This window comes from Brachycentrus maculatus, unplaced genomic scaffold (assembly GCF_059751285.1).
Source record: "Brachycentrus maculatus isolate JH-2025_06_01 unplaced genomic scaffold, ASM5975128v1 h1tg000472l, whole genome shotgun sequence".
In the NCBI taxonomy this organism is placed as follows: domain Eukaryota; kingdom Metazoa; phylum Arthropoda; class Insecta; order Trichoptera; family Brachycentridae; genus Brachycentrus; species Brachycentrus maculatus.
The window spans coordinates 352,882-373,181 of record NW_028281219.1 but is presented as its reverse complement, the minus strand read 5'-3'; the positions used below and the strand labels follow the sequence as shown (position 1 = coordinate 373,181).

Here is a 20,300-nt window from a genome sequence, read left to right as displayed (position 1 = left end):
CAGATCTTTTTAGGTAAAACCTGAAGGTGTTTTCTCCATTTGAAAAATATTTAGTATGTTTAAAAAATAAATTAACAATACATTTTCTTCAAAATGCTAAAACAATACTTTCTGCTCTGTAGCGGGTAACTATTAAGTTAAAAATATGCCTCTTTCGCTGGGATATAGTACATTTTTTGTGCATTCTGAAAACACGCACAACTGAAAATTGTCGATTTTTGATTTATGACGTTCTTGAAAGGAGTGAGCGATATGCGGGAAACGGCGTCATGGTAGTACAATAGTAGTAGGTACACTAACTTCTCTGGCTTCGTTGACAGCCGGGAGCAGTCCATCCGTAGAGTTGGGCGTCCTGGGACTGGGGCTGGGCGCCGTCCTCGCTCCAGAGGGCCCCCCCTCGGCCCCGCCCATCCCCTGCATCTGCGCCAGCCTCATCTGCATCTGCTGTCTCCTCTCCTTCTGCTCCCGCTCTCTCTCGAAGCGACGCATGCTGAAGCTCCTCACCGAGGACGAACTGCTCTGGAGTGACGTTAGACTGGGACGTCTTGAACCTAATTGAAGGCGTGACACATTAGAGGAAAATTCTGCTCTTTCTACCGTGCATTGCGGAACATTGCTAATTAAAAAAAACATTGAAATTATCAAAAGAAGCTATAACATTTATTGATTTATGTTCAAAATAATGAGTTTATAATACGTCACTCGGGCTTTATGAGTCAAGCTTACGTGAAATAATTTCAGTTACATATATAGTAAGAAAATGTTGCTTCGCAACTAGTTAATATGACTTACATATTACTTTTTTAATTGAAGGTAAATACCATTTATCATAAAGTTCAATTTTTAATATAAACGAGAGACTGGTGACATCTCACATTTATTATCAGTAATAATAAATTATTGTTTTATTTTGACATTAAAATGTTTATTGATACTAGTAATATTATGTCCAATGAGTTTAAGGTTAGATATATATATATATATATATATATATATATATATATATATATATATATATATATATATATATATATATATATATATATATATAAATATAAATATATATATATATATATATATATATATATATATATATATATATATATATATATATATATATATATATATATATATATATATATATATATATATATATATATATATATATATATATATATATATATATATATATATATATATATATATATATATATATATATATATATATATATATATATATATATATATATATATATATATATATATATATATATATATATATATATATATATATATTTATATATTTATATACATATAAATAAATATAGTTATACAAAATACGTTTTGGGAAAAACCTACACATCCATATCTACACTACTATATGTATGTAATTTTATAATTATTTACTAAGTATATGGTACTAACATATTGATACCTTAAATATAAATTCAAATAGGAAATTGATTTAGTAATATGATGAAAATTTGATGTACATGATGAATTGAAAATAAAGGGATAAGCTGATCAAAGCTTAGTATTTTTTTAGTTTATTTTACACCATTTTTTTAAAAAAAAATTATACTTATTCAATTCCAACTATTTATTTACAAATTACCTCTTTAAAAAACTCATAAAGCAAGATTAAAAATATGCACGAATTAGATTAAAATTATTAAATCTTATAAGCAAAATGATAGCTTCATATTTTAAAGAAGTCGTTAAATAATTGTTTTTTTTTAAAATTTATTGCCCGCGCCTGCTTCTTCAGTCTTTTTAATCTTTGACAAAACAAAATATTTAAATATATGGTAACAATATGTAGGGACTAAATAATACCATGATGAAGTAAGCGTGCAAACTTGCAAAATAATATGAATATAATAATTATTAATATGAACCGAAAATAAAGCAAAAAATCATTCTTCATTTGATTCTTTCTGATTATAAATTATTGGGTTTATACTTAGGTTTATTCATAGAACAGTCACTGATGTCATCATCGTTATTCTTAAGAAACAGTTTAAAATTTATATAAGCTGAACTAATTTTATGGTAAGTACTCACGTATCCTAGAAAACATTTTTTTTGGAGAGTGATTCTTATAAATTTAATAGAAATCATATTTTATTTTACTCGAATTTAAGCAGGATAAAAAAAGAAAATGCGGTATGTCTTCAACAACCAAAAATATTACTAAAAGTATTTGAATACGATACATATATGCACATTACACATGCACATTACACATGCTCATTTTGCAGTACCAGATAGTATTTTGTTGAAAACATGATTTAATTAACTCTGGTTGTTTGAAATGTTTAAATTATCAACAAATCCAGAAGTTTTCTATCCAAATTAAATATTTGTGCTCCTGAAACATTTAAAACCATATCATACAACTTACACACTACGTTGTTTACTGTTCACAACACTAATATTTAATAGATAGTAAAATATTACTGTTCACATCGATATTGCAAAAAAGTATTCTACACACAAAGCAATTCACATTAAATTTTATAAATATTTTGCCTCATAATCAGTTTTTCTTCTAAGCTGCACGCTAACAGCATTCAAGAATATTGGCATAAATTTTTTTGACTTTAAAGTGCCAATTATTTTGTACAATATTCTCAACCCTTCCTTCAAGTTGCTAGAAGGAATCTGAAATATGAAAGGTAGGAAAGCATGTACATATAAAGTATAAATATATATTAGGATAAAAGGATTCTAAGCTATTACATGCACTTAGAGGAAATATTGATCATGATTTTCATTTAAAATTGAGTAAAATATAATTTCCAATTTTCTTTTGAACAGATGTATCTCTCAAATTTAATATTTTTGTAATCAAAGAAAATTTAAATATTATGGTAAATAAAAGCAAAAAGTGTATAGTTGCGTAATATCAAACATGGGTACTACATATATGGCAAATCTTCCTACAGCTTGTGGAACTTTGTGCATTGGATGTAATGATATTAATTAATCTTATTTTGGAGTGGAAATGTAAAAAAAATCTAGTTGCCTAAAAAAATTAGTATTAGAAAATATAAAATGTTAGAAAAATGGGCTCAACCATCTTGCTTTTCTTCTACAACTGGTTCGGGTACATATAGAGTATTGGTTTGGAAAACCAAAATAGTTATATGGGAGAATATTGCTTGTTTTCTACGACTGTGGGAAAAAGAGAAGTATTGCTTTGGATTGCCAGCATAGTTAGTAAGGAGGATATTGCTTTTCTTCTACAACTGGTTCGGGTACGTGTGGATCTTTGGAAAACCAAAACAGTTATATGGGAGAATTTTGCTTGTTTTCTACGACTGTGGGAAAACGAGGAGTATTGCTTTGGATAGCCAACATAGTTAGTAAGGAGGATATTGCTTTTCTTCTACAACTGGTTCGGGTACGTGTGGATCTTTGGAAAACCAAAACAGTTATATGGGAGGATATTGCATTTCTTCTACAACTGGTTCGGGTACATATGGATCAATGCTTTTGGAAAACCAAAATTATCTGGAAAGTTATAGGGAAGGATATTGCTTTTCTTCTACGACTGTGGGAAAACGAGGAGTTATGCTTTGGATGACAAAATTAGTTTGTAAATTGAACCTTGTTTTTTTCTATAAAACTTTCAGATAAATAAGAAATTCCTAAATAGTTAGTAAAGAGAAAAAGGAATTATTGGTTGTTTTTAGTTTCGGTCTAATCTTAACAAATACCTTCTGCCTGGTTTTCAGTTTATTCAGATTAATATTAATTTGTTTTTAGGTTCGGTCTAATCATGACAAATACCTTCTGCCTGGTTTTCAGTTTATTCAGATTAATATTAATTTGTTTTTAGGTTCGGTCTAATCTTGACAAATACCTTCTGCCTGGTTTTCAGTTTATTCAGATTAATATTAATTTGTTTTTAGGTTCGGTCTAATCATGACAAATACCTTCTGCCTGGTTTTCAGTTTATTCAGATTAATATTAATTTGTTTTTAGGTTCGGTCTAATCTTGACAAATACCTTCTGCCTGGTTTTCAGTTTATTCAGATTGATATTCCTAATCTAAATGTAGAACCGAGAAAAAATATTTTTCTATCGCAAATTATTTATTATTTAAAAACAAAACTAATGTAAAGGGGACCATTTAAAATTAATAAATATATCAAATAATTTTTTTATAAATTTCGGTACTAATAGATTATTTTTGTTTGAATTATAGGTAGGTACTTCAAAGTATACCAGAAATGGATCTACTAGATAGATCTACAACTTAAAAAATACATAGTTTGTTTGTGGGGGGTACTTTCAAACGATGGGATCTATCTGGATTATCGATATCCACAATCTATATGAGAAATGTGATTTATATTTCGTGATTTAACCCTTTGACTGCCAGTGTCAACCACCGGTAGCCGACATAAGGCATTTCAATCGCGTCTCGTCGGCCACCGGAGGCTGACACTTAGTACCTTATATTGTCATATAAAGTACAAAGTGTCAGACTCCGGTGGCCGACACAAGGCATTTCAATCGTGTCTCGTCGGCCACCGGAGGCTGACACTTTGTACCTTATAAAGTCAATATAAGGGACAAAGTGTCAGCCTCCAGTGGCCGACACAAGGCATTTTAATCGCGTCTCGTCGGCCACCGGAGGCTGACACTTTGTACCTTATATTGTCATATAAAGTCAATATAAGGGACAAAGTGTCAGCCTCCAGTGGCCGACACAAGGCATTTTAATCGCGTCTCGTCGGCCATCGGAGGCTGACACATTGCACCACAGTCTATAAGGTACAAAGTGTGCAATTGAAATGCATTGCGTCGGCCACCGTAGGCTGACACTTTATACCACAGTCTAGTATACAGTCAATACAAGGTATAAAGTGAGCAATTGAAATGCATTGTGTCGGCTACCGGTGGCCGACACTGGCAGTCAAAGTGTTTTAAAGAAACAAACAACAACAAAAAACGGCACATGGACAACATTCAGCATTTCAGTCGTCGGGCACAAAGAGCGGTAGGATGCGTCACGTGACAAACACCGGCAGACAGGCAGAGAAGAGGCACAACAGACATGTACGACGTGGATACGTATTGGTGTCACCTGCCGCGGGCAAACTAAGCGCGCGCCGCTCGGGCATGTGGCAAGAGATAAGCAAGATGGCCGCCGCGCGCGCCGCACCTGCGCGGGAGGGGGCGCCCAGCGGCGAGGGCGAGGCGCGCCGCGCGCCGGCGCTGCGCTGCGACGTGCGCGACCCCGGCCGGCCCTGCACCGCCATGGGGATGCCTGCGCACACCAAAGCTGGCTTAGTGACATCGTCGCGACGCGCAGTGCGCTTAGGGGCCCTAGACCATTGTTCCGCAAACTGTGTACCGTGTGATTAGTTGGTGTGCCGCGGAAAAAACGTCTAGTTTTGTGAAAATCACACAATTGCTCAAAATTTTGATTGCCTGTGCTCAGTTAAGTAGGCTCACATTTGGCATTAATCATAATATCGCTCACTCCTTTCAAGAACGTCATAAATCAAAAATCGTCAATTCTCAGTTGTGCATGTTTTCGGAATGCCCAAAAAATGTACTGTATTCCAGCAAAAGAGGCATATTTTAAACTTAATATTTACCCGCTACAGGGCAGAAATTGTTGTTTTTCATTTTGAAGAAAATGTATTATTAATTTATTTTTTAAACATACTAAATATTTTTCAAATGGAGAAAAAACCTTCAGGTTTTACCTAAAAAGATCTGTTGCACAGTAAAAAGTTCAATAAGTGGCTTGATATTTATTTTAAAAACATTGTATTATATTTTAATAACGTTCTTAAAAACGTTCTCCTGAAAAATCAAGTTTTTTGATTTATGACGTTCATGAAGGAGTGAGCGATATGTTAAATATGTTACCATAATACGGTAAATATGCACTTCTGAAATTTCTTAATTTGGTAGGTGTACCTTGAATAGAAAAAGTTTGCGGAACACTGTCCTAGGGGTTGTTCCTTAGAGCGCTTGTGCACGGAATTTTACTGTACGGCAGTCCGGTTAGCATGATAAAACTGGCTTGGATCGGCTTGTGCTTTTGTTCGTCTTTCTTCGGATCGGTGCGTGAACACAGCGCGCGTGAACTTGATCACGCTAAGCTGTCATAGTCGCTTTTATTTGAAAAACCCGGACAGCCGGACAGTAAAATTCCGTGTAGTGCACAAGCGCCCTTAGGTGTCCTGAAGGTTGTTCCTTAGCCGGCAAGGGCGAACCATTGTATATATATATCTTCTTCTTCTAACCCTCGGTGCATAGGGCACTGCATGGTATTGACGCAGTATTATCTTGATATTTACTTATAAGAAGGCAAGGTGACCACTCCTACGCTTCAGAGACCAGTCCAGGGTATATTAAATAAATTTTAGAGGATTATACCAGAAACAAAAGTAATGAATGAAGATTTGTTTTTTTTATTCACCACCTCCATAGTGTAGTGGTCAGCACATCCGGCTACCATACTGGGGTTCCGGGTTCAATTCCGAATTAGGGTCAAAATAAATATCTGTCCACTCTAATATTTTTTTAACCTTGGACTGGTGCCTGAAGCGCAGGACTGATCATCTTGCCTTCATGTAATAAACGATCGAATAAACAATGCGTCAATTTAATTTAGTGCCGTATGCACCACAGGGTGCAGATAAGGATAAGTAGTAGAATAAAAGTAAATTTTAATTTATCTACATTATGCAATCAATGTTTTCTCTTAAGTGTAAAAATTAAACACTTGTACAAGGTCAATTTTGAGTGAATTAATGTAAACACGACTAGTTTTGAGAACTACAGATGTTCTCATCAAGAATTAAAAATAAACTCTATCATTGCATTTTCACCCCTTTGAAACTAGTATTGTTTACATTAATAAACTCAAAAAAGTGGTCTTACATAATAAACAAGTGTTTTATTTTAATATTTAAATCATCATATTTTTCCACAAAGTATCAAATCAATAAATAACTAAATTTCTCTGTGATTCCAGCCCGATATAATAAAGTTATCAAAATTTTTAAATTTATTTCTAACTAATTTTTAAATACATAGTAATTTTCCACTTTGATTTCTGTCAGTATTAAATAATAGTAAGTTTGTTTTTAATATGAATGTTTTTTGTTTGTTTTGTTGGTAAAACTGTTGGTCTTAAGTAGTGGGTAGGTACTGTACATAGGTACCTGTTGTGTATCTTCAAAATCGCTCTATGGATATTTAAATCCCGTTGCCATAAATTAAATGGATTAAAAACAATACCACAAGATAAGAAAGGTTAAAATCATAGTAAATATTTAGTTCCTGAGTGTCACTAGAATTAATGGAAAAACAATGTGAGACAAGGTATGTGGAAGGATATAATAATGTTTTTTTTAAATAAAATAAAATATATACTTTTAAACATTAATCCTAGTGGAACTCTTGATAATTTAATATACATAAATACATAAAACGATAATTTTAGAAACAAACAGCAATTTTTTTTGAAAAATTATTTTAACTTTGAGCTACTCCGTTATAATTCAAATAGGTAGATACTACAATTCACATTAATTTGAGTGTGTCCAAATACTTGTCCACAAATCTGGGTTTTCTCCACTTGGGAGCTATTTTTACATTTTGACATCACAACATAGATGAAGAAGAATATGGATCAATGTATGTAGAAGTTCTGAAAATTATAGTGAATGTTACACGTGTGTAAAGTGGTCAGTTAACCAGCCAATGACGAGTCATAAGTCCTGTAAATACCCAGGCTTCCATATTTTTCTTCATCTACCACATGTTGAGATGTCAAAAGATACTTACATTTAAAATATGTTACAAATCATACACATGGCAATACAAGGGTTTCGAATGTATTTAGTATCTACAATTTCATACATTAGATCCTTAAGTGTTCGCTCAAAATGATTGATTCAAGATTGCTGTTTTTATTTCGAAAATGTACTCAATGATATATTATACTTAGATATGATACAGGACGTTCGCAATACATACATCATTTTGCTGCAAATTCGTATAAAGTTTATACGAATGTGCAGTAAAACGATGTTAGAATCATACGCTTATACTATAAACCTATAAGTATGCAGTTTATTTATTTATTTTTATTTATAACCCTTATCCGCACCTAATGGTGCATAGGGCACTGCATCAAATTGACTCAGTGTTATCTTGATCATTACTTACATGAAGGCAAGGTGATCACTCTTGCGCTTCAGAAACCAGTCCAGGGTAATATTAAATAAATATTACAGTGTTAAATCACTTATATTTATTTTCACCTCCCCCCCTGGGAATCGAACCCGGGACCTCCAGCACGGTAGCTAAACACGCTGACCATTACACCACGGAGGCGGACAAATGCAGTTTATAATTACCACCAAACCAGTAAACGATTTTAGTGCCAATACTTATTTTGTGGCTTTTATATTCAGTGTCACGTCTATATCACATTTATGTAATTTTATAGGGTGAGTAATAATTAATGAACGATCAAAATGCATCTATCGTCAACAAACAAATCATTCAACGAAAAATTTATTTACACTCAACAAATTAATTTCAAAAATGTATTTATAAAGAAGTCATTATTGATATGGAAATATGGAAGTCAGAGCTTTAATAGGGCTTACGACATGTTACAGGAGAGTTTAAGTGATCTTTTTTTGACCTGTAATGAATTCACAATTACATTCATGATTCTTTTACAGACATTACTCAAATTTCGATAAATTGTTAGCCACGATTCATATTTTCATGACAAATTTTTGGTATTTTTTTAAGTGAAATAGTAGAAACCTTCAGTTATGTTTGTGAGATTCATTTCCAAAATTATTTAGCATTCTAGAAAACGTCAGTAAACATTATTTTCAATTTTGTATTTCGTAAATCGTGTAAATGTCCAGACTTTCATTTTTCCATATCAATTGGTAAACTTTACCAATCTTGATGTAAATATCTCGATTATATACTCGTAAGTGGTAAAAATCGAGTATTTGTGAAAACGGATTTGGATAGCCTCATATTATTGTGTAATTATTCCTTACTTATTGGCTCACCCAATAACATACATATATATATATATATATATATATATATATATATATATATATATATATATATATATATATATATATATTATATATTTAAATTTATATATATATATATATATATATATATATATATATATATATATATATATATATATATATATATATATATATATATATATATATATATATATATATATATATATACATTTTTTTTAGGATTTGATAATGCAGAAAAAAGAAACTACTAAAACAGTGGTGGCCAACTTAAGCAAACCATGAGTTCAGTTGCACCAGACAACTCAAGCACTATTTTTAATTTTTTACTTTTACTTTTATGGATGTAAATTAGTTTGTAAAAGTTTCAGACAATTAAAAGTAAAAATGTCAGAGATCTTACTGATTGAACTCAGATCTCATTGGTGTTGAAAATATTAAGAAGAAATATTAAAATAGCAACGTGTGAATTAAATCATGAGTTTCAAATTTTATTAATATTGCTTTCAATCATGGGTAGAATGGTGAATGTGAGTCGTGAATAAAACGACCACTAAACCAGCCTTTGACAGGTTGTAAGCCCTGTAAATATCAAGACTTCCGTATTCTTCTTCATCTTTGTTGAAGCCTCAAAATATAAAAATTACTCTTAAGCGGAGAAACCCTGATTTGTGAGCAAGGATTTGGACACACACAAAATGTTGTGAAAATTAAGATGGATTCAGTAATGAAGTCTATTTAAAAAAAATGCGGGCGCAAGAGTGCAATACGCCACTTGTAATCATCTTATGCGCCACTTTTGGCCCACGCGCCACAGTTTGACCACCCCTGAACTAAACTAACATCATACCAAAGTAACACATAGAAGACTGGATAACAAAGCCACAAGAGATTGAAAGCTCTTCCAACCGGATCTGATACAGAAGCATCTAGGCTTCCTGACAGACCATCTCGTAAAGCGAATTTATTTTATGAACTAAGTTTTTTAAAATGATTTATTTGGCAGTCACCCAGTGAAAGGATGTTTCTGCCAGTATCAAATGAACTAAGTTTAAAAAACGATTGAAAAATTTGAACCAAAATTGCAACGCGATTTTTACTATGAATTATTATAAAACCGCTTTCAATATCCCTGCCACAGCCAATCTAAATTAATACATGTTTGTAACACCTTGAAGTGGCCCAGTATAGGCAGTGAAAGGAATTAGTAGTTAGTAAGTTCAATTAGTCAGCTAGATCTGATTCCAATCCGACGCTGGCCGGTACACAGACTCCTCCACAGCCCCGACCAGCACATATTGAAAGCTGTCCCACCGCATTCCCAGATCTGATACAGAAGCATCTTGGCTTCCTAACAGACCTTCTCTTGCAAAGCGATTTTTTTCAAAACAAAGTTACAATAATTATTGAAAATGTGAAACAAAATTGTATCCCGACTTTAATGTGAATTTACATTTCAAAGCTTTCAATGTCCTGTCACTGTCAATCTAAGTGAATACAAATTTGTCACACCATCAAAAAGTTTCTAATAGTGCCCCAGTGTAGGCAGCGAAAAGGATGAGTAGTTAGTTAGTTTAGTTTCAAATTCCAACCCGACGCTGGCCGGTGCACGGACGCCTCCACGGCCCCGACCGGCACAGCAGACAGACTACCTGACATTTCGTCACCTGTTTCGCTGGTGAACAGCATCGGGGGTGAGAGGCTCGCATCGGCGTAGTGCCCCGCCGGCATGTTGTGGGGCATCCTGCCGCGCGTGTACAGATGCAGCACCAGGCATAGCAGCCCGGCAAGCATGGCTATACCAGAGCATACGCCCAGCAGAGTGTGGACATCCGACGTCAGCAAGGCCATGTCTGCAAACACCGTTTGTGATTCGATCAAGGACTACTTTCAATAATAGATTTCTTGATTTATCGCTCACTCCTTTCAAGAACGTCATAAAAAAAAGATATTTCAGGAGAACGTTTTTAAAGTTTAAAAATATAATACAATGTATTAAAATATATATATATATATATTTAAAGCCACTCATTGAACTTTTTACTGTGCAACAGATCTTTTTAGGTAAAACCTGAAGGTTTTTTCTCCATTTGAAAAATATTTAGTATATTTAAAAAAATAATTAAACAAAACCTTTTCTTCAAAATGCAAAAAATACACTTTCTGCCCTGTAGCGGGTAAATATTAAGTTAAAAATATGCCGCTATTGCTGGAATATAGTACATTTTCTGGGCATTCCGAAAAAATGCACAACTGAAAATTGACGATTTTTTATTTATGACGTTCTTGAAAGGAGTGAGCGATATAAACATTTAAAATTACTGCCGGTACGTGGAATATTGTGGATGAGTATCATCGTTGAACAACAAACTAGACAAAAATATTGAAATCCTTTAGTACACAACCATGATACACGATTTACACACAACGAAGGTTTGATAGTCCCGAGAATTCACCATAAAAATGGAAGTCGAACACTGCAATATATCGTTCCGAGCATTTTAATTTGTTGCCGACGGATGTTAGAGGTCAAAATAAAATATGGAACAAAGGCAAAATAAAGGAATGGGTAAATGATCAAGAGTTAATTTTATGAAAATTGTAAAATGCTTATATTCTTAATTTTTTTCTCTTTTTTGTGTCTATATTAGGTTAAAATCGTTAAAAACAATAAAAAAATATTATAAAAGAACTCCACCGACAAGACACACAAGGTGGCTTGGTGGGTCTGCAAAAAAAAGTTCTAAATAAATATGTATAAATTGTGATTTAAATAAATGTACATAAATAAAAAAAATAAAAAACGTATATTTCAAAAGAAAGAAAACATCCTTGTGTCGGGTTGTGGTCCCGTGGTTAGTGTCGCGGACTCTTGAGTCTCTCGGTTCAAACCCGCTCTACCACAATTTGATACCTTTTTCTAATAATAAGCAGCTTAGGCTAACATAAATAGTATGACATTTAAGTACTTTTGTAAATAATAAAAACACAAATATTTCTCTTTAAAAAAATTATACTTATATGGTATATGCATGAGTTCTTAAAATTGGAGAAGTTTGATTGTCAGTCATGGGTAGAATAGTGAATGTTACACGAGCATAAAATGATAATTTATACCTGCCTATGACAGGTCATAAGCCCTAATATCCAGAGCTCCATATTCTTCTTCATATATATTGAGATGTGAAATACTTTTATTTTCCTATACAGATAAAATTTCTATAAATGTGTGTTATTAAGTAAAATATTGCCTGAATAAACCTCCGTAGTATAGGTGGTTAGCGTGTTTCCCTACAGCGCTGGGGATCCCAAGTTCAATTTTAAAGAAGTTCTCAACATATTTATGTGAATTTCACTTTAATATTATCACCCTGGATCGGAACATATAGCGCGTAGCTGATGGCATTGTAAAAAATAATAAAATTACATGTATTAATTAATAGTAGGTATTTACCTTCAGTACAGAAGACTTTTCTAACAGGTTTAGAATATGAGACACTATGGAAGCCAGATTCACATTGACATATGGCATTGTGGTTGATCTGGATACAGGAGGCATGTGCATCCATAAATTTACAAGCTTGTCTATAGAAACATTGCTCTCCCAAACTTTTTGCTGAAAATAATAAAACATTATTAATAAATTGATTTGATTAAACATGCGATTATTTGATCACAATACATATAAATTAAGAATTTTCATATCGATTAACCTCAAATATTTTTTTTAAATTTGTTCTTGTCGTATCTCTTCAATTAAGTATTATAGGTTAATGTATATGCTAGTGATGATAGCTTAAATGAGTTATTCTCAAAGTGTGCTTTGTAAAGCCTCAGGGCTCGATAAAGCCTCGGGAGGGCCCTGCTGCGACAAATAGCATAATATGTATATCTACAATAATGCCAAGATCAAAATCTGCACTAAAACTTCATAAATCCCATTAAATAAAATAATTTTTCATTAATTGATTCGGTAGTCACTTTGTGGAAGTATCCGTTTTTAATTTAAGTATATAAGTACCACTATTTCTTAAAATTTATTGTGACACGTATTGTGATGTTAAAATCTTTTGTGATACGGTATAATTTACACAGTATTTGAAAATTGAGAAAACGGTATTTGAAAGTGACGCGTAACGCATTGAAACACTTGTCTTAAAAAGATTTTAAGAAATAGTGGTAGATGATAATTAAAACTTAAATTAAAAAATTAAATAAGTTTATCAATTTATAGTGAAATCAACACAGTGTTTTTTTGTGTGTTGTTTTGTATATGCTGTTGTAGAAGTCAGGTATAATATACGTTTCTGTGTGATTTGAATGATTAAAATTAAATAATATAAAACCAAGCTTTCCTTATTTTAAGGCTTCGTAAAATACAGTAAAAACTCCCCTATTACGTTGAGATAGCTACCGCATTATTAGAGGAAATGTTACAGGTAGTTAATTTTTAAAACAGTATGTTTACATTTTAATCAGCGGAAAAGACTGAAATAAATCATTTGAAATTAAAATACAATTTAAAAACATTAACCCCCTACAACTTTCCCATTGATAACGAGGTACCTATCTCGGTTAACTGTATTAAATATTTAACTCTTACCACTCTGTAGGCCAGACATTCTGGCCCATATGATTCTAGTAGGCAGCTCCTTGGGCCACAATGTCTGGCCCGGCGCAGGTTAACTTTAATCACTGATTTCTCTATCACCTAAGTATATTCCACCAAAAAATATTTCACATAAACACAGTTAATCTTAATTAATATGGCCATACGAATTGCCATACAGAGTGTCCCAAAATTAGGGAACCAAAATATTGATTTTAATGGTAGAAAAACGTCGCATTTTTTTGATCAGAGTATCTGATCAGTTATGAGAAAAAATAGTCAGAGTGGCAAGGGTTACGAAGGGTTCCATCTTTGCAGGCTTACGTGAATGATTATTATTTTAAATACCTAACTGTGTAAATGTTTTACTTACGTTTAGCACACCCCTTGTTGGGTCCAAGTCGCACGGGGTACTTCTTTTCACATTCACAGTGGCCTGTGATTGGGTCACAGAAGACATGATGAAGTTTAGGGTTGCACGTGAACTCACAAGAAGCTCCCAGAAACATGCCACGCTCTGAAACAGTTTCAACAACAAAGTTAATCTTAGCCCAGTTTGAGTAATAGAGACAATATTATAATGTAAAATTCTAAGTTAATATTTTTGGGATAAAATGAAAAATTCACATGCTGCTCCATGTAAATTTCTAGGAAAAAACCTCCTCCAGCATAATGTTTTGCATAATAAAATAACAACTATATAGGTATAATATAAAAACTATATCGCTCACTCCTTTCAACAACGTCATTTATCAAAAATCTTCAATTTTCAGTTGTGCATGTTTTCGGAATGCCCAGAAAATGTACTATATCCCAGCAAAAGCGGCATATTTTTAACTTAATATTTACCCGCTACAAGGCGAAAAGTGTTGTTTTTGCATTTTAAAGAAAAGGTATTGTTTAATTATTTATTTAATTATTATAAATACATTCAGGTTTTACGTAAAAAGATCTGTTGCAAAGTAAAAAGTTCAATAAGTGGCTTGATATTTATTTTTAATACATTTTATAATATTTTTAAACCTTAAAAACGATCTCCTGAAAAATCAAGTTTTTTGACATATGACGTTGTTGAAAGGAGTGAGCGATATGTTTTCTCCACATTTATTTTATTAGATTGGTGGGAGTCTAGACAAAATTCTATTTTATATGGACAACAAGGCAGGGGATGAAAACCATGATTTTATATAACTTTTGAGACAATATAAATTTATATTTCAGAATGTTTTAATTCATACCAAACATTCTTTCGATGACATAGAAATATAGTCAATACGTTTATATTGCTCATATTCAATGAAATATTTGGGTTAGAACTACAGTTGACAGAATAAAGTCATCAAAATCATATTAAGACTTTCCATTAGAATTTAGTAAGCTGTAATTTTATTGTTTTTTTTTTTATGTAAATAAATGTTAGTTGTTTTATAGGACAGACAATTATTTATTATGTTTCAGTTTATATTTAGACCTGAAGATGGAAGCATAGCTTCCGAAACTAGTCGTTATAATAAAATAAACTCAAGTTGTAAAAAAACAACTGTTTTTCACTTACAATTTCATCATGTACTACCACAAACTGAGTGCAAAACAGTAAATAAAATGTTACTTGCTATGTCCACCAAATTCAAAGTAGATTAAAAAAGTTTTAACATTGAATACAATATGTTACATTATTGTTTGTTTTAATAGTTTAAAAACAAGAATAAATTAATTAGGCACTGGAAATGTTTTGAAAAAAGTCAATATATCTCATGTATAGATAGAAGTGGGCCCAGGAGAAAACCTTGCGGGACACCTGACGCTACATGTATTGGTTTTAATTGAATCCATTTTCCATTACTAAAAGCGATTTTCTATTGAATTTACTTTATAGGCAATAAGGTGTATGCTTTAATATATATATCCCCTTTATTAATCTAAATCATTAGCGAGGCCATTAAGTTGAGAAATGGTTTTCATAAAATACGTACGGGGATTATCCATTTTTCCTCCCCACTGTTGTTATCGGGGGAATGGTCAATTTCATGATTTAATTTTAATGGAAAAATTCCATCAACTTAGGGCTTTTGTAAAGGGAAATAAAGTTTATATTTTACAATAGCGATAGCTACCTATGAATTTTGTGAATGTGAAATTTTCTGTAAAGAATGTCTTGCAATATGTGGAAAATGCTTACGAGTATCCAATAGCCTTCTATAGCGTATAGAGAGATTTGTGTATGATGAAATAAAACCAAATTATCCACCTAAGGAAATACATTTTTCTGCAATAATATGATTACAGGATTTATACGAAATTTATTAATTTTTAAAGTATTTTTTTATTTGAAGGTAACATTATTATATTCGTTAAAAAAACAACGCCGTGAGATGGCACTGCAATTTAATGATGATTTCATGATTGTCAAGTGTCATTCTTCAAGCTGTCAAATTTCATTTATTGGTTCGGCAGTCACTGTGTGGTAAAATCTATCCATTTTTAATTAATGTTTTACTTTTTCTGCTAGATTTTTTTTATTTTTATAAATGTTTGAAGAAATGGGGTAGAATTTTCCAAAACAGGAAGAAAAAACTCCACGCAAAAGAACTTATCAACACAGTGCTAATTTTTAACCACCCTACACATACGAACGTACGTGATGCGCGCTTTTTTTCTTCATCATTCCGCGCTAACTCGTATGACCTACGTGCACGAGAAATGATATCTGTTCCAAAAATATTTAATGCGTTCCGGATACACTGAAAATTTTTTGCTAGGTTTCATACCTGACAATATTTTGTAACAATAAACGTTGTGATTTTTTGCTTGTTTATAAAAAAAAATATGTCTGAAAATAACCCAAAGGTAGGGTGTTTAATGTGATCCATATGATTTTTTGGAATAGATTTTTAACTGTAGATGAAATATAGAAACATTTCGACATTGGGTTTGATAGTGATTTGCAGAAGAAGACCAATAATGTTTTGTCAGCTAGGAAGGGGATAAATTAGTTCTAGTTGACTACTTGAAAAAATAAGAAATAAAGACTAGAACCAGAACCAATATTTTTATAGACTAATTGAAAAAAAGTATTGAAAAAAGTCGAACAAAATAGGTCCACTTTCATTAAGGCTTCGCTTTCATAAATCGACAGACTCGATGTCAACATTTTACGACATATGCTTTAAACTGATTTCTTTTCCACACCATTCTTCGGACATACTCGTGTGACATATACGTGCTTTAATTTTTTGTAAAGTACTCAAGATGAAGAAGTTCTTTTCAAATGAGGAAGTCATTGTGTCGTTATGCGTGTTTAGGAGCTTTCGATATTTTAATGAGATGGTAAAAAAATATGTCGTAAATGAGGTTTTCAAGTAATTGAAATAGAAGCCAAAAAAAAAACAGTTTTAAACAAAGTATTTTATCATATTCATTGCACCAACCAGCTCATATAATACATATTCATATATTTACGTACATCAGTAGTTCAAAATGGAACCAAGAACTTAGCTGAACCCGCTCAGAACAATTCTCAGAATGGCATAAATGCAAATGTCTTGCATTTGTCGGACGGAAATGGAAACAATTAGGAAATCCTTCCGCTAAATTATGTAAAGTCACTTCCATTTTATACTATTAGGACATTTCTTAGACCATGTTATAGTATGTACTTCGATAGTGAGACTGTCGTTTTTGTCGGAAGTTAAATTGTCTTGCAAGACTGTCTAACGATAGAACACTAGCAAATCTTATTTTCTTGGTAAAATTTTTATTTTTGTTTACATATCGCTTACTCCTTTCAACAACGTCATACAGTATATAAAAAATCGTCAATTTTCAGTTGTGCATGTTTTCGAAACGCTTAAAAAGTGTACAATATCCCTGCAAAAGCGGCATATTTTTAACTTTATATTTACCCGCTACAGGGCAAAAAGTGTTGTTTTTGCATTTTGAAGAAAAAGTGTTGTTAATTTTTTTAAAAATATACGAAATATTTTTCAAATGGAAAAAAAAAACCTTCAGATTTTACCTAAAAAGATCTGTTGCATGTTAAAAAGTTCAATAAGTGGCTTGATATTAATTTTTAATACATTGTATTATATTTTTAAACTTTAAAAACGATCTCCTGAAAAATCAAGTTTTTTTTTATATATGACGCTGTTGAAAGGAGTAAGCGATATATCAAATATCATCATAAACTTCAGTAGTTTGTAATATTTCATTTCGTAATGTAAATGTAAAAAATACACAGATACACTGTTTGAATAATATGTTAAACGACACCTAAATTACATAGAAAAATAAAAATATAACAAAGGTCAAAAATCGGATCTTCATATTTGAAAAATTAATTTCAATCACTGATTTTAGGGTCTATGTTCTATACTTTTTTTTAATCATTAAAAAAAATCGTGACAATTGTGTCGCCTTGTTAGGGCATAATCAAAACACTGTACAGCAGTTGAATAATGCCCTTATAAGGCAAAACAATTGTCACAGATTTTAATTGATAATTATTATATTTCTTAAAAATAAAATACACAACTTACCCTTCAAATCAGATTTTGATTTTAATATTTAAATTATAAATTGAGGAGTTCTACAAATCAAACGCTATATTAATATATAATATGTCAAAAAACGTTATATTAAGGAATATTAGTCCAGTAATATGTCGTAAACAATTTTAAATGTCAAACAATTATTTAGTTACACATAGCTACATTTGTTTGATAAATTAAAATTTTATGGTTTCCATAAAACAAATTTATTATCTTGTCAAGTCGGTTATGTAAATATAGTTAGGGAAGATAGATGTGGTACAATCAAAAATATATTACTAAAGATTATAGCATAAAAACATAATATTTCACGCCATAATCGGTTTGTATTTTCCACGGCAATTTTCGTTAACCAGTAGACTATTAAAAAAAGCTTCTATCAGTGTTCGTAAACAACGTAAAAAGTTAATGGTCACCCACTGAAATATGTTCTGAAATACGTATTTGTTTTGAAGCTGGAATGGTGTCACGAAAGGTGATTAGTTGCAATTTATACCAATCTTATCGTTCATTAAGTAAAGTATTAATATTAAGATAATTTTATTGGTACAAAAAATACAATTTTGGCTTAGCTATTAAAAGCAAATAAACATCGAAAGTAAACGTTTTTAATTGCAATCGATAAAAACAGGGTCATTTCTATTTATATACATTTATAAATAGGTATCAACCTATCTTATCTCCCGATCTAAATCTAGATTTTTTAAATAATCGTTATTTTCAACGCTTTACAAAAAAAACATGAATAGGTACATAAGAGTTATAATTGTACATATTATAGATAGTTTATGGGTACAACCTGTCTTTCCTTACAAATCAAAAGGAAAATGTATTGAAATCATCGTTATGTTTGACTCTTATTTTTATTAAAACCATAAGTATAAAAGAGTTATAATTGCAAATATATGGTTTATGGGTTTCTGATGGCAAAAATGTTAGATGAATGATTACTTTTAGCACAGAAACTAAAAAATGTTTTTGAAACCATTTCTTATTTAACCCTAAGATAAATGATTTTCGGAATCATGTTTTAGCCTTAAAAATATTTAAAAACTTTTTTTGAACTCTTTTAAACCTTGACTAATTTTTTTCTGAAAAATATTAAAAAATTACCTTTGAATATTAATTCAACCATAAAATCACGAATTTAACTTGATTTTAACAAACATATTTTAATTTTTTAAATGCTTTTGGAACCTTTCACATTCAAGTATGAATTATTGGATTAAACGTTTAGTTTCTTTAACATATATGCCTTCTTTTTATACCACACACAAAGCAAACCAAGACTGTTACGGCTACATTAAGATTTATAATTTATTTAGAGTTCATCCGTATATAATTTAAATTCTAAACCATGATTTTTTGCAGGTTATTTACTATTGAATATCGATAAAATTCTGTATTCAAAGCGATCACGTTGACGGATTATCGACAACGTTAGTTCAATAATTGTATGTTGGAAATTCTAAGAATACAATACGAGTAACTAGACGACCCAAATTTTCCCAAATGTGGCGCATTGTGACGCAAGCGGTTCGTGCCAGCGTCATATAGGCCTGACTTCCCGCCACTTACAGTATACGTTCACTATGTAGAACATTATACTCGTATCTGCACAGCCCGTCGTGGGTCAAGATTCCAATTCCCGTATGCAAATTTGTTAGTCGGCGCGGAACAAATTTATTAACTGCCAAAACGCCTGAAATTACGTTTTCAGTGGAAAATCCGGGCTGGAATGACGTCAACATCTTAAAACCGGGTAATAAGAATATAAATCCGGTAATAACATGACATGAAGAAGGGTTTGATACATAATTGAATCCGGTCGGGGCTTATTCCTAGTTCGCGGTAATGCGGGTATAAAATATTCAAGGATATTAGGCATAGTAGCGTTGGGATTTGGTGTTGAAGGTTGAATTTGAAGTTACCGGGTTATACCGTAGACCCTTTTTCTGCGGAAGCAAATTGATGTCATTCTCCATGCCATTTGTCATTTCAACAAAGTACAGGTGATTTGAAACTGCTGAAAGGTCAAACAAAGTATTCTGACTTATTGAAATGGTTTTAGATAAGGAA

General features: G+C 31.8%; 1 protein-coding gene across 3 annotated transcripts in view; it reads right to left on the bottom strand.

Moving 5' to 3' along the window:
• The window catches only part of LOC148302219 (uncharacterized), a 53,248-nt gene that overhangs the window by 7,922 nt on the left and 25,026 nt on the right, over positions 1–20,300 (bottom strand). For 2 of the 3 annotated variants that reach the window (XM_088271979.1, XM_088271980.1), the window contains exons 4-8: positions 14,048–14,191; positions 12,520–12,681; positions 10,733–10,918; positions 5,177–5,281; positions 301–551 (exon numbers count right to left, since the gene is read on the bottom strand). In XM_088271979.1, the coding sequence (XP_088128105.1) occupies positions 301–551; positions 5,177–5,281; positions 10,733–10,918; positions 12,520–12,681; positions 14,048–14,191 (848 nt within the window). The remainder of the gene's footprint in view (positions 1–300; positions 552–5,176; positions 5,282–10,732; positions 10,919–12,519; positions 12,682–14,047; positions 14,192–20,300) is intronic. The other variant, XM_088271981.1, reaches the window with a different exon arrangement.